Genomic DNA, 18,220 nt, shown 5'->3' on the forward strand with positions numbered 1-18,220 from the left:
TAAAGACTGCTGTATCATATTTGACACATAGATTTTTTAGGCTTCTAATCCTTTGTGTAACATTTTTTTTTGGTAAGAAAAGGAAAATAATACATTTGTTATTTTAGAAAAAAAAATGTTTACTTAAACCCATTTATTTAGAAAAATCTCGTCACGTTCATGTCAAATTATAATCTCAGTCATCAAATTGCCTCGCATTATCCACACAATTAAAACTAACGTACTTTGCTTAGTCAACTAAGCATTTCAATATTATCATATTAGTTATGATTTTTGGGACATGAGTGACACTGACAACTGATAAATAAAAATGTATAAGTCTGAGACTGTTATAAAAGTCTCAGTAGGCCTATCAGAAACTCGTCTTAATAATTTATTTAAACCGGAAAAAGCTTGCGCTATCGCCCAAAACTATTTCACCAACTGTACAGACGTCCAATGTATTTTAAATGAAATGACTTTTAACATAACACATTGTCAAACTGTAAAGCTACAGTAGCATACACAATTATTTTCATTAAAAAATACTGTAGCCTACGTCCCCCCAAGTTTTTTTTTTTTATGTTACAAAGGTCGTAGTTTGCCGTTTCAAGACTGACTGAAATTTTGCCGCATACTTCCTTTACTGTACGTACAACGCACAAATAAGTTACAAAAAAATAAAAATTAAAATAAAAATTAAAAAATACTGTAACTAACCAAAAAGGGTTTTCCATTTTCCAGAGTTTTACCCATGGCCAGACTGACTTACTAGGCCTACAGGTAACATTTTGTCATTTTCTGTTCTACTGTACATACAGCACATATATATTCTTAGAAAAACTTACTTTAATGTATTAAAAGTGTTTTTTTAAATACAAATTACAAGGTTTACTTAGTTGATATTTTGCCAAAATCTCACTTACTGTATGTACAATATACTAATATTTTTAGAAATTAAATAACTACAGCAATTCACCAAAATATATTTTAATCAAAATATTTAGCAAATGCCTCCCTTCATATTTGTACAGTATAGAATTATTTCAAAGAAAATTACTGCCCCAAAGTCAACATTTCACAGTCAGCATTTCACAACATTTCACAGTCAGTCTTGTAACTAGGAGTGTACTACAACATTTGAAACATGAACAAACCCTTTTTGGGGACTTACAGTAGTACTTTTTTCTAAAAATATCTGTGTACTGTATGTACAGTAAATTTAAAAAGTACAAGCTTTGGAAAACGAAAAACCTTATTTTGGTAAATTATTGTAATTGTTTTCTAAAACTATTTGTGGTATTTCTGGGACATTGTAAGAGTTTAAATCAGTATCCTTGTTGTTGTTTTGTTCTGAAGTCTCCACTGTTCACTGTGAGACGCTTTTGATTTTGGCGCTCAAACTAAACGCCTCTAGTGGCCGTTTCCGGGAACTGCATCACTCGCTCCTCCCTCTTACAGATGGCGGCTCCCCGCAAACACAACAGTTCTTCCATCATGGAGTGGATCAAATAAATTTCTGCAATGGTTGGTTGCATCACATATCATTTTGTTGTAAGGATTATATAACATTTGACACTTTTTCAGAACTAGACGGACGCGTATACGGTAAAGTCTCCGCCATTCACGCGGTTTGACATCTAGTAAATTGTGGTTTTCTTGTTTACTTGCAAAATTGACTATGTATAACGTTTTGTCAGAATGAATCAAGTTAACACTCATTTGTAAAGTAACTTAAATGCTTTGATTTGAGAATTTGTTTAGTGTAGTCGGTCAAGTCTCGTGCATTAAGAGCATTTTCTGGCGTCTTACGATTAATGGTCGCCTTTCTGTGTAACGATAATTAATAGTTTATGGATCATAAAACATCAAGCATTTCGGCTAAAACAACATCGTTCGAGTAATTAAACTATTGCCAGTAGTTTAATTTCTCTAATCTAACATTAGCATAAGTTGTTGGTTCTGTTCCCGCTCAAACACATTACAGTAACAAAGTACAAATAGTGAAAGTCGACACAAATAGGAGGAAAGTGCTGGAAGTAGGTATTTCCTTTTCCCCCATTACCTTTTCCAAGACCAACGATTAAAGTTTTCTTTGTTTTTCTTTTTCTACAGACACACGCCCACCTGATAGAAAACTGGAAGCATGTAGCACAGGTCTGTTGAATGTCCTCTATTACTGAGATCCAGTCAAATATAAATACTGTAATATGTGGTGTGTGTTGTAAATGGCAGAGACTTAACAAAACGGGATTTGGTTATCTAAACACATGCTAGTTTTGCATGCACACATGTGAGTTCACTTGTTTTTAACATTTGATCCATACGTCTCACTTTGTACAGATCACTCAGAAGACTTTTAAAGACACCTATCTGTGTTTCATCAGTATAAAATGTCAAGTTTCCTCAAGCAGCACATCACCTCTATGGGTGAGATATCTGGTATATACCATACAGGGATGCTTGGTGTGTTGGGCTGCTGTTGATCTGCTTGTGGGCTTACTGCAGTATGGCACAATTCGCTTGCAGATTGTCTCTCCTTATTTTCTGAGAAGGGTCTGGCTGCAGACTTGCACTTGCACTTGCACTCTCAGACTTGCACTCTCAGACTTGCACTCTCAGACTTGCACTCTCAGACTTGCACTCTCAGACACTTGTGCTTCCGCTAGCGACATCACTTGCAGTCTTTATTATTATATATTTTTATATTTATTAATAACTTTTTGTTTGAATTTTTCAACATTTAACAACAGTAGCCAGCTGGTGAAGAAAAGAAATAATAAACTAAATTGCAATGTCACTTGCAATCGCTACTTGCACTCTCCGCTACCTGTGACGTCACTTGCAATCAACACGTTCGTGCATGTTGCCAATGGAGACAAGACGCTGTGGTGGTGATTAAACGATCAAAACTAAATTAGTAGGTCTACTACTATACACAAAGTCTTTCGTTAAGCGTTTTCCTCCTGTAGAAAAAAACAAACACTTAATATGGCATAATGTATTAGGATAGGTTAAGTTCAATTAAAAGACCAAATTCGATATATAGTTATTATTTATTGTACAACAAGGGAAGCAGATGGCTATGAACACAATGCGAACGCTTAATGTGGCCTAATAACAGACTAAGATGATAAAGACAATTCAGCATGCATAGCCTATATGTCTTGTTGTTGACTCAACGTATATACAGACCAGCAAATATGAACGTGCATTATGAAATGCATTGAGTGATTTTAAAAGGATCAAGCAGACGAGTACAGAACGCAGTGCGTTAAATTGTACATTAAACATTTTCCTCCTATAGAAAATCATTATAAATAAAACACATAATGTAGCTTAATGGACAAAGACAGTGATATAAACAAGTTGTAGAGAGTTTGTTCTATATGGAAAAATGCTTAACGCGAAACTTTGCGCATTGCGTTTATTCACCACCACAGCTTCTTGTCTCCATTGGCAACAAGCACTATTTGTTTCGATTGCAAGTGACATTGTAATTTTGTTTATTTTTTTCTTGTCTTCGCCACCTGGCTACTGTTATAAAATGTTGGGAAATTCAAACAAAAAGTAAAATAAATAAATAAATAAATAAATAAATAAATAAAGACTGCAAGTGACGTCACTAGCGGAAGTGCTAGTGTCTGAGAGTGCAAGTGCAAGTCTGCAGCCAGACCCTCTTGTATTTTCTGGGCTCGAATGGATTGCTCGACTCTGAAAATTGCAACAGCTTAGCAATCTTACACTTAACGACTGACATGGAAACAATGTGTGTTCTAAAGTCATACCAGAATAACAAACGTGCTTGATCCTCAGATTGGATCGATTAAAAGTCTGAAAAAGACTTAAAAGTGTTTCCAACTTGGCAATTTTGTTGCTAAATTTAGCAACTTTTCAGACTACCCAAGCAACTTTTTCTTGCAAAAGCACCAAGAAACAAATTTAGCAATTTAAAAAATACATTTGATAAAAATACTTTTGATAAGTGACTCAGACAATAAAAAGAAACACATTTCCCATCCAAATTACACAAAGGCAAACCAAAGATGCCTAGCAGTACACACATCACATGAATTAAGTTAGCTGCTGTTTGCAGTTGTTCAATTTAATAATAATAATAATTTAATAATTGTTCATTTATGATACACTTTGTTATTAGCTTGTACCTGCGATAATTGTTCAGGCAATACACAGTAAGAAAAATGAAAAATATAATCGTAATTTTCCAGGACATTATCCATTATCCACTGTAACCCGAAAGCACAATGCATTACTTAAAATGCAGGTAAAAAAATCAATTCCGGAAAATTATTTCCTATCAACATAGTAGATTGTGCCTATTTTTTACAGATGTTTCTTAGAGAATAACTATTCATAGACTTCTTAAAGCAAAATTGTTGAAAAATGTGTAGGATTACTACTAGTTGTTATAAAATAAAATAAAAACTTAAGTTGTAATCATTCACAAATGTGTTAAGTGTTCAATAATTCAATGTATTAAAAAATACAGCTATTTATATTTTATTATATTTGCCTATTATTTTACAAACATATATAAAATATAGTGTTTTTGCTGAGATTTGATGTTCTGACAATTTTGCATCGTGCTTATGCAATGACGTCATTGCACAATGACATCATAACGTTATTAACGTTAACTTGTAGCAATAAATCAACGTTCCTTTAGCAACTTTCCCTGAAAATGAGTTGGCAACACTCTGCGCTCATCATTCACTATGTGATTTTCTGCGACTGCTAAAAATCTGCAGACTGGCTCTGACTTTCGGCAACTGTCTATAACTCCAAAAATCTGTACATAAGTCTTCTAGTATCTTCCAGCCATCTACTGTCAGTGCTCTTTGCATGTCAGTCTGATTTGTGCCTGCTAACAATCTTAATAAGCATGCACTAAGATATATAATAGGTTTGCGAGGTGATACAGCTGCTATGATGATATGAATAGGTTTCTTTTGCACTTCTTGTCTGAATGCTTGACAATGTGTTTTCTTTGTTTTTAGTGAAAGAATTAATTCCACTAGGTGCTCCACGACATGACAGTGTAGATGCCACACCACATCCTGTGTCAGGTAGTCTTTGTCTTCAACCTTCTGAGAAGACTCCAAAACTTTTGAGCTCACTGCCTAAATGCATCACGCCCACTAAAAACCCTGAGCTAGAGCAGAGGGACAAGTCCTTTTCAGCTGCACTCAAAGCCTCCAATAAGAGACCACATCAGGATGGTATTCTGGATTGCAAAGTTGTTATGAGAAAACTACAACCAGATAATGGCAACATTAACTTCAGGAAGGATGGCTCTCTCAATTCCACGGTTAAAAAGGACACTCTGCGGAGCAATAGTTCTTACAACAGAGACAGAGACATTTCTTTTGCTCTCAGTAAGGAGCTGAATGAAAACTTGAGGGTAAAAACAATTATAATTAATTTTTTTCTTAATGCATTTATATCAGTATTCTAATGCAGGGATTCCCAAACTTTTTTGTCAGCCAAATTGAATTAGGTCCTTTGACAAATTGGATAAGTTTTATTCTAAGTAATAGCAAGATATAACTTTTGTAATACTTTATAGCTTAGCATAAATAGAAAACAATTAAATGGCAACATTGCCATAACTTTTAATTTCCACGACTTTACATCCTGAAGAACCCAATAATTAAATCATACAATTAAACCTTAAAGTGAATACATTATTGCTGCACCTCCTGAGATTTTAATTTAATATTTCAAGAATTTAAAGGGATAGTTCACCCAAAAGTGAGAATTTGATGTTTATCTACTGTAAACCAAATTAAACCCTGCGGCCCGTGATGATACACTAATGATATATTGTGTTTTTACCTCTGATTCACGCAATGTCCAAACTGTACGTGTTCTATCGGCACCTATCTCTCAAATGGACCATTGACATTCCTAATTGAGACTATAAATAGTGTCAATGAACCATTTGAGAGATAGGTGCCGATAGAATGCGCACAGTTTGCACATTGCGTGAATCATAGTTAAAAACACAATATTAATACTGTTCAGTTTCTTGCACGGACCAATCGTTTTGTGTCTTTACACATCAATGTATCATCACGAGCCGTAGGGTTTAATTTAATTTTGTTTGTGTATGTTTTGTTTTTTTTCGTTTTATTGTATTTTTTTTTTAGCCGTGATTCCCATCCACTTACATTATAAGAATGATAGACTGCAATGGTTTGAGCTAAAAACAAAGTCACCTACATCTTGGATGACCTGGGGGTAAGCAGATAAACATCAGATTTTCTTTTTGGATGAACTATCCCTTTAACAATGCATTTGCTTGTTCACAATTATCTGATGTCAGTTAATGGTCACATGACATGCAGGTAAACAAAGAAAATATAAAAAAAACTTTAGTTTTGATTGTTTTTATTTTGAAATTTTTTATTTATTTTACATTTTTATTATTTAATTAATTAGCTTTTCCCCCTGCAGTTCCCTCAGTATGGGAAACCCTGCTACTAAATGCTCATACACTTTACATTGGCTTATGTGGTCACTGTTTTTTTCTGGTGATTTAAATTCAGGGCTTTTGTGGTGATGGAAAATGTAATGTAATAAAAAAATGAGGTTTTCCAAGTCTTAAAAGTCATGACAATTTATTTTTTGCATTTTTGTTTTTTTCTTTATGTGAAGTTCTAAAATGTTTTATTGTTTTATTGCTATTGCTATTTTGTATAATAGATGGTTCTTTTCTTTGAATCAGTCAAACAGATTCTAAATCTGAATGACTCTTTGATGCATCTGCCATAATCAAAGATGTTTTTTTTATTATTGTTATTACTGGAAAGGCCAAAGAACTGGAAATTAATTTCTCCAAAAAAGTGGGAACCATGTCAATTAGATTAGGTTACTACAGTCAGGATTGTTATAGCTTGTGGTTGGTGTCTGCTTATTTGATACCATCTTCATGGCCATTAATCCACTGATGTTCTCTGTTCAGGTCAGAGGAGGTTTGTTTCCTTCTCTCCCTCATACATCTCATTCCGAGTGTAACCCTGAGAGCAGTAGTTCCTGCTCATTCCAGCATAAACCCAAAGTGTCAATTAACAAAGAGGAACGATTCATTCACCATCCTGATCAGAAAAAAGATAGACTGGAGAATAAAGACCACAAAACCTCTCATTGTAGCAACATGTCCTTACAGAAGGTACAGTGAAGATCTATGTGATCTATATGATATGCCACCTTTTTTCAAGTGACTGGATGTTAAACAGGTTTTCATCTATTTTCATTGATTGTGTTACAGGAATTAAGTACCCCTCACCGCAAGACTAGTCCAGGTATGGATTATTACTCATTGTTTTATTACTGATCTTACACAGTTTTTTTTTTTTTATAACTTATGAAATGAAGCCGTTTCTCTTTCTATATCAAATACTACTTTTTTCCAACAGAGGGCAGGATGTCTCTATCTGCAAAGAGAAAAAGGGAGGCTAGTACAGACAGTGAGAAGGAAATTAAACGACCATGTGTTGATTTCCAACCCACCTCGCCTTTAAAGTTCGTCAGGCGTGCTTTTGTGAAGTCCAGCAATGACTCTGTGATCACTATAAAGGAGAAAGAGTCTCCCAAACCGCTTCCTGTCACACAAAACAGCAGCAATAAACCGAGACCTACGCCTTCCTTCGCCAGGCAGCTCTTTGAACCATGTAAGGACTCAAATACAGGGAGCGACAAACCTCACTCATTTCAACTCGTTAAATCACCCGTGACTTCGGAGCCTAAAGACGCTATGGTGGCACGAGCCAACAAAAATCCCAAAGCTCCACCAAGCCAGCCGCATTTGCGCAAAGTCTCTCCGAAGTCGAGCACAACGTTCGACAGCATCGAGACCCTCTTTACTCCAGACTGCTGCTTGCCATCGCCCAAAACTCATTACAAAAAAACAAATACTGAAAGAGAAACTTGTACAGTCTCCACACACACAAACCCCACTTCTGACCATAAGGAGAGTGTTAAAATTCACTTGTCCGCTCATCGTCCTGATCTAAGCTCACCCAGCTTTGCAGAACAAGCCAGTTCATGTAAGATGGAATCGGATGAAAGAACGCAGTTGAAAGTGGAGCAGTCACGCAGCCCCAAGGCTATCATGCCTGCCCCAGCTGTTTCGGTGAAAGAAGAATCAAGAGAACAGTATTGGTGCCCCAAGTGGAAAGATCCCTTAGATATTGAGCTGGGAGACGACTCTGGCGACGAGCTGAGAGAGCACTGCAATATCAGCCTCAGCAGCAGCAGCAGTGGTCATGAAGATGATCCACTGCCATCGCTGGAGAAGCTGATGAGTCGGAGAGACCATGTGCCTGCTACTCCTGAAAAAGATGCTTTCTCAGAGCCCAACACACCGATCTCAAAAGCAGCAGTAAGTTTAAGGATGTTTAAAAACATGTCATGACCTCATGTGTCATTAATCACTCTTAAACATGCCTGATTTTCACAAACTCGTATCTTTTTTCTTTCTTTTTTTAATTCATCTGTATTAGCCTGAGGCAGTGAAAACCAAAGCCGTTAGTTACAGAAATACACTGGAGCAGATGCTGCAAGAGAAGGAACAATATCAGAGGTTGGTCTGAAAACCTGATTTGTTTTTTCCCTCCCAACTTACTTCCCAGCATGTCTCATTTTGTGCTTGGCAGCCCCTTGGTTTGTTGTAGTGCTTTGGGATATCAATGAGTGAGAGGTCAAAATCTCAATGTTGACAGCTTTTAGTGGTTAGTTTAGTGGTGTTTACTAAGGCAAGCAAAGTAATTAATGTGAATCGAGTAATTGAATCTAACTCTTCTGAAGAGTCAAGATTGCTTTATATTAAAACTAGGTTTAATTCAGACTTTGAATCTGTATATAAATATATATAAAGACACTGATAAACACAAATACATCGGGCAAATCAAATATGGTAAACAAGGTCAACTGTAATTTTGAGCATCCGTTTACTATATTTGAGCTTCATTTTTGTTTTGAAGATATAAAAACATGATGAGTCAATGATGACAGAATTTTCAGTTTTGAGTGAGCTATTCCCTTGAATCAGCCTTTACATTGCTTACATTTAGCATTGTGCACTTTATGAAAGGACTACAAGACGTGAATAAGAACTCAAATTATGTGACTTGTTGAGGAGACTTACTGTTACTTAGGATTTTAAGTTTGACACATGAGATACTAAAATGGCCATCCATAAGCACCATACTATAGAGACTTAAGTGGACTCTTGACTTCAAACTGTAAGCAACTGGCTAGACACACTAGAACAGTGGTTCTCAGCCTTTTGGACTCCAAGGTCCTTATGTGTCCGAGACAATATTTGAAGGCCAATATTCTGAGCCCTGGTTGAGAACTGCTCCCCTAGAACCACTAGTAATGTGCAGACAACCACCAGCTACAATGGTGGTGTTGGTATTAATGCCAGGCATTCTGGCTGACAGTAACACTTTGAGTGTGTAAAATTGACATTGTTGTTTATTCCGACTGTCAGTCTCGCAGACCTGTGATTTATGCTATCGCAGAATTTGTTGAGACAGAACCAGCTTCATTTAGCCTGAAGTCTCACCCTGATACATGTCTAATAATGACTTGACACTAGTTTTTAATTTGACTACACAGGTCAAAAGAGTTGGAGAGACAGTTACTTGAGTCATGTAAAGAGGATCTGCTGAATTCATATGAGGACGAAAACAGTGAAAGTAAAGAGGAAGACATCTCACTTGAGCAAAGGTATTTTGTTCATACTGTAAATAGCTTGTTTTAATAATTTTTTTTTTATTTTATTTTTTTATTCAATCTTTAGTAATGACTGTCTGCACCAATTCAAACTGCATTTAAGCCTTTTTATGGTTTAAAGTAGATTAAGGCAGTCAGTTTAAATATAATTTTTGGAGTTTGAATATTTATTCTACCTCGTATTATGTAGAATATTGTCAGCCTCTTGAAAATGTATGGTTAATCTGAAAAACTTTGTTTAATTTTTAGGGAATTTTTGCAAAGGTTCTCGGTTGCCTCATGTGCCATCAGGGACATCCACCCAGGAGAGGAAGTATTCTTACCTGCTAGGTTTGGTCGACTCTTCAACCACCAGACACTGGACCTGAGGAAGATTAGTGTGACACCACGTAACAAATCACAGCAAATCCTCCTTCAGTAAGACTGCCAGCACTCGTCATTTCACTTTTCTCTAGCTTTTAGATCATGCTTAAGATAAAAGGTATAAATATTATATCAAGTGTCAAAATGTGCTACTTTTTTAAATGTGGAAAATGAACAAATTAAAATTAGGCTTGGTGGTTTTTGTTATTAGTATTCTTTATTGCACTTTTAGCAATATCAGCTTTTTGTTTTCTTCCTCTATAGGGCCCGTACTGAGCATGTGCTGTCTCTGATCAGTGCTGGCTTGTTGCGGAAAGCCTACTTTTCTTTCCCATGTCAGCCTGAGGTTACACTCTGGCTTTTCCAGGTAAAACCACCCTATTTCCTCATATTTTCTGTCCTACAAAACACTGTGTGCTTGGTCAGTAACACATGGATGCACTATACAGTGGGCCAAAAAATATATAGAATTAATCTACATTTAAAAATACATGAATGCTACGAGCTTTAATTTTTTGTTATCTAATGGAATGCTCTTTTTGGGGCCACTGATGCTTCGTATTTTTTTAGTTTTTTTTTTTTAGTTGAAATAGATAATATATGTATTAGCATTCCTTTTGTATTGTTCATTGGTTGAATTTAAGTTTTAGTTTTGCTGTTCCTGTGATATTTGACTCATTGCATTTTGTTCACACCGTCTTATATTCTCTCATAGGAAGTCTGTAACTTCTGTTCTGTTGAGACATTTACGTTTAAACCTGTCAAATCTTAGACATTACAGTTGGGTTACTTTCTTGAGAGCTTATGCTTTTAATACCCCAACATGCATACAACTTCATAGACTTAACTTATTGTCATATAGCCAAAATGATTCATTCATTAAAATTCAATGCTTGATTTAATTTTAATAATTAATTACAACCAGCACTTTAACACAGTGCACAATTATCTGCCTGAAATTCACTCTTTTTCAGATGATGTCAGTTCACCCAAACCCCATTATTTCCTCACACATCATGCAGTCGTTGCAGACCATTGCTCTGTCTGCTGCTCAACACATAGGTATGCTTGAAAGACCTCATAATGGCCAAGTATGCTGTTCACATAGAACGGATAAAGCACTAAAATTGACTGTTGTGTTAATAGTTGAACACCAGAAGCCAAGTTTTAAAGTGTGGGTTCCTTCTGTACGGGACATCACCCTGGTTTTCCTGAACATGGGGGCATCATTTATCAGTCTGTTCCCGTTGGAGGCTCTGCAACCCCCTTTTACTGAGGGAGATCTTTTGTGAGTTTTTTACTTTTTTTGCACTGCAACCTTATACTTCTGTGCTAGTCATATGTTTTTTCAGCTTCATAAAAATGCTACGTTGGTATTTTAATGCATATGTATGTGTTGGCAGAGAGAGCTTTCAGCCAGAAGAAACCAGCCAAGACGGATTGATATCTAACATGAAAGACAATGCCACTTTACCAGTACATAATTTAGAGAGTGTTCTCAATGTAAGCAGAGTATTTTAAGAATAAGTTTATCATGTATTGTGTTGTAGGTGATTTTTAATTAACTGAACGATAGTTTAGCTTTAAAAGCAGTAGTAATTGTCAATCTAATTTGTGCCTATGTTTTTATTGTTATGTTTTTATTTGTTCAGTACCTCTCCCTTTGTACTGCATTGTGTCCGAGAATGTACACTGATGACGAGCTGCTCTTGCTTCTGGCGGTAGTGTGTAGAATTGGACTGGACACTCATTTTCAGCTGCTACCTACTGGACACTTTAGCCTCCTGCTCCAGAATCTGCTCAAAAACATCACACACTGGGATGTACAGGTCAGAAAGAGGGTGTTCACTATTCTTATAACACAAAAATGAACATTCGTTATCATTACTTGCCCTCACACTATTGCAAACCATTATCATTTTCGAGCCCAAAATTCAGTTATCATATAATGAAGAAGTGAGTGCATTCTTCTTTTGTTTTCCACGGAAGAAAGTTAAAACTGAAAATAGTTTGTATTTTTAGGTGGACAACCTGTTTATCATTTTCTCATATTTAACACAGCTTTCTCTTTTTTTTCTGTGTAGATATCTAAAGCTTGTCAGACCCTGACTGATTTGTCAGAAGATCATCACAACCTCAGGAGACTTGTTTATCTTCTTCCAGATAGCAGTTGTGGAAAGTAAATGAAAATATACAATATGAAAAAAACAAATGATATATACTTATATTACTTTTAAATGCTTTCTGCAATTATTCATCTGCTATTTCTTCAACAGGCAATTAAAACGACACCTGAGTGTGTCTATCATCTCAAAGCTCTTGAATCACACCTGCACTTATAAACCCTCAGGGACAGAGTTTAAGGTGAGAATAATCCATTGAATATTAACAGCTTTTTAATGTTTAGACAGGTCAGCTCTGTAGATGCTTTATGGTTTGTGATGAGTGCAATTGTGCAGGTGTATCATCCACTGGCCAAGCTTGTCAAACCACTTTCATTTTTGAAGAAATGCAGTGTTTGAAGATAAAAAATTAATCTTCATTTCTATCACTATTGTTCCAGCTGTCTGAGCTGAAACCTTTGCTACCTCAAATGCGTCCCTCGTCCCTACTGAAAGGCCTTAGGTCTGCAAGGAGAGCAGAAGATTGTGATGCCAATCTAGACCAACAAGTAAGCAGAAAATCTTCTGAGGGATGAGAGCTATTGGATCATTACTTTTTTAATATCCAAGAGTGATAAAGTGAAACCACTTAAAGTTTAATAAGCTGATAAATGATCTTCTTTCGCACAGGCATATTACCTCTGCTACAGCCTTTTGACTTTGACAAATGAAGCCTCCAATTTTGAGTTTTTACCCTCAGCTCAGAGAGTAAGTGTCCAATTTCTGTTTTTATATTATTATATAGTAAGGAAAGAAAATTTGATTACATTCCAGGAAGTTTCAATCCGGTTCCAAAACAGTTCTCAATCTATCTTAATTTTCATTGTTATGCCGTTTTTATGTTTGGTCTGACGTATGCCTTTTCATTCAGCAGAGTTATTGATGATGGACTTAGAAATCAAATTTTTGTAGATCAATCCAATAGAATTGAGATGCTCTGTGAATAGATTTTACAGTGCAGTCATAAAGAAGCATTGAATCAATGAATCAGTCACAGAAAGAGCGTCAGTGGACACAGCCCCACTCTGTCTTCTGGTACCACTCATACCCTCAGGGACCAATTATGAACTTAACTAATCTGACTCTCTCAAGAGAAAGCAGTACTTGTGTGAATTGAAGTGAGGGAGGATTTTACTGACTAGAAGCGTGATGTTTTGGGCGAGGGGAGGGGAGGTTGGTTTAAATATACATCTTCTTTAGCATTGTTCATTACATTTTGAGTAAGATCAGTGTCATTCATTTTCTTATTTTTGACTATTCATTGTTTTAATATTTTCTCTGGAATGGCTTAAATAGAAGAAAATGATAAAAATTATTTTATTTATTAATTTTTAAATAAGGAACTATAATTTCAACAAAACAATCATTGTTGCTAGTTAAATTTAAAATGTGTAAATGTAAATTATTAGTAAATGGTTAAATAATATAAAGGTTGTTTTTGACTAAAGGGTTATATAATAATAATAATAAGATATATAATAATAGCTTTTGTTTATAAAAATGGACTAATATTATTAAGTAAGGTATGGTCATTATGGCAAAATAGACCCAATGACACTTCTTATTTTGCGATAATGATTGTCCATTATCTCACTTATTACACAACTGCTTACCGAAAAAATAATAGCATAAAAAATGCACTAGACTATTGATTGACAGATGATTGACCAGTCAGAATTTAATATTCTGGAGATCTCTGTAATAACCTGAAAATCTCAGTTCTTATGACAACAAACAAATCTATGAATCAATTTATTAATCAAACTTACCAGTTCCCTATGTGGTGTTTGCTGCTTTAAATCACAAGTGCACAACAAAAGCTTACTGCGGTGGGTCTAATTTACTCCCTCAATATTGCATGAATAAAGTAAGGCACATCTGACTGTGCCTTAGTCTTTGTTTTGTAAGTATTGTTTTATATCACAATTGTATTACTTAATTAGTCCAATATGAGCCCTTTTTCACTTCCAGAGTGATCTGCGGAGTCTTTCTTCTCAGCTGGAGAAGCATATTAAGTGTGACATAAGGGAGAGCGAGAAAATGCTGTACAGAAGCAAGGTAAAGAGCAGCTTCAATCTGTTCTCTGAGAATCCCTAATTCTTCTGATATCAAAGGGATCCAGAGTTTTATTGGCAGTGTGTTTCTTTTCTTCTGTAGGTGAAAGACTTTGTGGCTAGGATATACACCAAGTGGCAGGTGCTTCTCACACGAACAAGGCCTCAGGAGGTAATGTGAATGAATTTATTTTATTTATCCTTATCCTTATTTTTCCAGGAAAGTCCCATTGAGATAAAAGAAAACTCTTCTTCCAGGGAGTCCTGGCCAAGATGACCGTAAAAAAAATTCACATAAAATTTCACAAACAAACACCTCACAAGATAGTTATATACAAACCTGATTCCAAAAAAGTTGGGACACTGTATAAATTGTGAATAAAAACAGAATGCAATGATGTGGAAGTTTAAAATGTAAATATTTTATTCAGAATACAACATAGATGACATATCAAATGTTTAAGCTGAGAAAATGTATCATTTTAAGGGAAAAATAAGTTGATTTAAAATTTCATGGCATCAACACATCTCAAAAAAAGTTGGGCCAAGGCCTTGTTTTCCACTGTGTGGCATCCCCTCTTCTCTTTTATACCAGTCTGCGAACATCTGAGGACTGAGGAGACAAGTTGCTCAAGTTTAGGAATAGGAATGTTGTCCCATTCTTGTCTAATACAGGCTTCTAGCTGCTCAACTCTCTTAGGTCTTCTTTGTCGCATCTTCCTCTTTATGATGTGCCAAATGTTTTCTATTGGTAAAAGATCTGGACTGCAGGCTGGCCATTTCAGTACCTGGATCCTCCTCCTACGCAGCCAAACGCACTCATGCAACCCCATACCATCAGAGACGCAGGCTTCTGAACTGAGTGCTGATAACAACTTGTCCTCTTTAGTCCGGATGACATGGCATCTCATCAAATTTTGATTCGTCTGACCACAGAACAGTTTTCCACTTTGCCACAGTCCATTTTAAATGAGCCTTGGCCCAGAGAAAACACCTGCGCTTCTGGATCATGTTTAGATATGGCTTCTTTTTTGACGGCAACTGCGAATGGCACGGTGGATTGTGTTCACCGACGATGTTTTCTGAAAGTATTCCTGAGCCCATGTTGTGATTTCCATTACAGTATCATTCCTGTATGTGATGCAGTGCCATCTAAAGGCCTGAAGATCGAGGGCATCCAGTATTGTTTTCCGGACTTGAGAGACATTGTTCCAGATTCTCTGAATCTTTGGATGATATTATGCACTGTAGATGATGATAACTTCAAACTCTTTGCAATTTTTATCTGAGAAACTTTTTTCTGATATTGCTCCACTATTTTTCGCCACATTATTAGGGGAATGGTGATCCTCTGCCCATCTTGACTTCTGAGAGACACTGCCACTCTGAGAGGCTCTTTTTATACCCAATCATGTTGCCAGTTGACCTAATAAGTTGCAAATTGGTCCTCCAGCTGTTCCTTATATGTACATTAACTTTTCTGGCCTCTTATTGCTACCTGTCCCAACTTTTTTGGAATGTGTAGCTCTCATGAAATCCAAAATGAGCCAATATTTGGCATGACATTTCAAAATGTCTCACTTTTAACATTTGATATGTTATCTATATTGTATTGTGAATAAAATATAAGTTTATGAGATTTGTAAATTATTCCCTTCATTTTTTGGAATCGGGTTTGTACATTGAACTGAATACCGTCAACTGAAGAATACAAAAATACTCTCAACTGTTGCTGATAAAAGCTGTTACTTTTGGCTGGCTATGAAGGCCAGATTTTGTTTCCAAGTGTTTTTGGAATTTAAGCAGCATGAGTCCTTTACATTCATAACACATGTCTCTACAGCTTAAAGGAAAGCATTGTGACTGAAAGTTCACGGGGAGAGTCAGCATGAAGAACTAGTGGCATCAAAGAATTTGTTGTGTCATAGATTTGTGTTTTTTTATAACAGTCATCAATTGCAAAAAAAGTGTGTTGCTTCGCAGTGCTTTTTAAAAGTTAAGGTTGAACTAAAAAAAAAAAAAAATTATCTTGATCTTTCATTACACAACCTTGCATCTCCATTTTTAAATGCAAAAATGTGTTCTGTATGAATGTTTCCTTGAAATATAGTTTTCATGTGTACTGTTTTACCATAATGTAAATTGCAAAGAAAAAGCAGCCACATGTCGTTCTACCATATTTTTCTTTTGTGTTCTAATAAATAGTCACACATTAGTTTAAGGACCAATTCTCATAATTTACTAGTTTTCTACTAGTATGCATGTTACTAACAGATTGGCTGTTTATAAGTACTTACAGAGTGCATATTAATGGCTTATTCTGCATGACCGTATTGTAGATCCCATAATCCTACTCTACACCTAAACTTAACAACTACCTTACTATTAGTAAGCAGCAAAATAGGAGTTTGAGGCAAAACTCGTAGTTAATATAGAGAATTGGTCCTCAAACTAAAGTGTGACCCTTGAAAGTCAGTCAGTCATATGGGTTTAAAACATGAGGGTGAGTATGTGATGAGAGAATTTTCATTATTTACTGGATGAACTATGCTTCAGTGGGTCTATTGTGTAATTCACAGGGAAAGCTGTATGATTACTGGAAGCCCCCACCAGAGGATGAAATGTCCAGCAGTCCTCAGGGCCAGTCCTGCATCAAATCACAAGACACTTTAGAGAGTGCAGAAGAAACTCTGACCACAGAGTGGAGCAGTGCAGAATCAGACGAAGATGCTGAGAGCGAAGAGGAAGAAGAGAACTTGCCAAAAGAGTGTGAGGAACCTCAACCTATGGAGAGGAAAGTGAAGATTGAACGAGATGAAGATTGTGTGGAGGACATCAGTGATGCAGAGGAGAAAAATGATGAGCCAAAGCAACAGCTGATGGAGCTAGAGGATGATCGAAAGTTTGAACCAATATCTGATGAAGAGCTGGGTGAAAGTCATCAAGACTCCGAGTCTGGGGAACCTCAGCTTCTGGAGAGTGAGGTGAATATCGAACGAGATGATGAAGATTGTGTGGAGGATATCAGTGATGCAGAGGAGGAAAAGGATGAGCCAGAGCAACAGCTGAGAGAGCTAGAGGACGATAGAAAGTTTGAACCAATATCTGATGAAGAGCTGGTTGAAAGTCATGAAGACTTAGAGTGTGAGGGTGATGATGATCTCATGAACAGAGAGGAGGAGCTTCTAAAAGATGAGGAGCCTCATGAAGAAAATCAAAAGCACATACCTGTAGAAGAAAACTCTGAGGTGTTAGAGGAGCTTGAGGACTTGTTAAAGAGCTAAGATGAAAACACAAATTAAGGAAGGGATTTGAGAGGGCTGGAGTTTGAGAAGTCTGAGAAAGAATTGCCATCCACGCATATACATTATGTGGGGGTTTGTGCATTCATTAATGTTTATAGAATCTTTCAGTTACACAAGTCATGCCTATAGTTGTTCACAAATTGTTTATAATATATATTCTGTGTATGTGTTCTGCATTTATCAGCTGTCCTTAATTTTTTATTCTTCTTTTTTTAAGATGTCTTATTGAATGTTTGGCCTCCTTTTCTCTGAAAATGAGACCATGAGCATATTTTTAGGTACATGCATTTCATTAGTGAAAACTTGTAATGTCTATATGGTTAACGTGCACACTGGTAGTTTTCAGGATCAACTCTTTATGCTGCTGTCGAATCTCTTCTGATTAATTTTTACTTGCTCCTAAAAATATGGAGCATCTTCATCCAGAAAATATTCCTATAACAGCAAAAGCAAGGGCTTAAATAATAGTCAACATTTTTCTATAAGTTCTAAGTATGTTTAAGCAGCTTGGTAGGCTTGAGTACAGAGTGAATATAGTGTATTTGTATTATTTTGGTGTTAACAATAGCTAGAAGCGAAAAGTTAGAGGGAAATT

General features: G+C 36.1%; 1 protein-coding gene across 8 annotated transcripts; it reads left to right on the forward strand.

Annotated features, from left to right (window-relative positions):
- Positions 1–1,393: 1,393 nt before the first annotated feature.
- Positions 1,394–17,834, forward strand: slf2 (SMC5-SMC6 complex localization factor 2). Of its 8 annotated transcripts, none has more exons than XM_026278848.1 (22): positions 1,434–1,506; positions 2,095–2,136; positions 2,323–2,421; positions 4,998–5,401; positions 6,965–7,171; positions 7,271–7,304; positions 7,419–8,383; positions 8,505–8,584; positions 9,625–9,735; positions 9,991–10,158; positions 10,369–10,471; positions 11,079–11,166; positions 11,251–11,392; positions 11,508–11,607; positions 11,757–11,933; positions 12,189–12,283; positions 12,381–12,468; positions 12,668–12,775; positions 12,897–12,974; positions 14,238–14,324; positions 14,424–14,492; positions 16,900–17,834. In XM_026278848.1, exons 3-22 carry the CDS (start codon positions 2,373–2,375, stop codon positions 17,602–17,604), a joined length of 3,858 nt encoding a protein of 1,285 aa, XP_026134633.1. In that variant the 5' UTR covers positions 1,434–1,506; positions 2,095–2,136; positions 2,323–2,372; the 3' UTR covers positions 17,605–17,834. The 8 variants fall into 8 exon arrangements, with proteins under 8 accessions (XP_026134638.1, XP_026134634.1, XP_026134633.1 ...); XM_026278851.1 differs by having other exon boundaries at positions 2,323–2,409; XM_026278850.1 differs by having other exon boundaries at positions 1,472–1,510.
- The last annotated feature ends 386 nt before the right edge of the window (positions 17,835–18,220 follow it).

Source organism: Carassius auratus, chromosome 13 (assembly GCF_003368295.1).
Source record: "Carassius auratus strain Wakin chromosome 13, ASM336829v1, whole genome shotgun sequence".
Classification (NCBI taxonomy): Eukaryota; Metazoa; Chordata; class Actinopteri; order Cypriniformes; family Cyprinidae; genus Carassius; species Carassius auratus.

Excerpts from the sequence above, each read along its gene's own strand:
- slf2 (XM_026278849.1), top strand. Across the intron at positions 11,167-11,250 it reads GTCTGCTGCTCAACACATAG|TTGAACACCAGAAGCCAAGT; the intron begins GTATGCTTGAAA and ends TTGTGTTAATAG. Across the intron at positions 12,975-14,237 it reads TTTTACCCTCAGCTCAGAGA|AGTGATCTGCGGAGTCTTTC; the intron begins GTAAGTGTCCAA and ends TTTCACTTCCAG.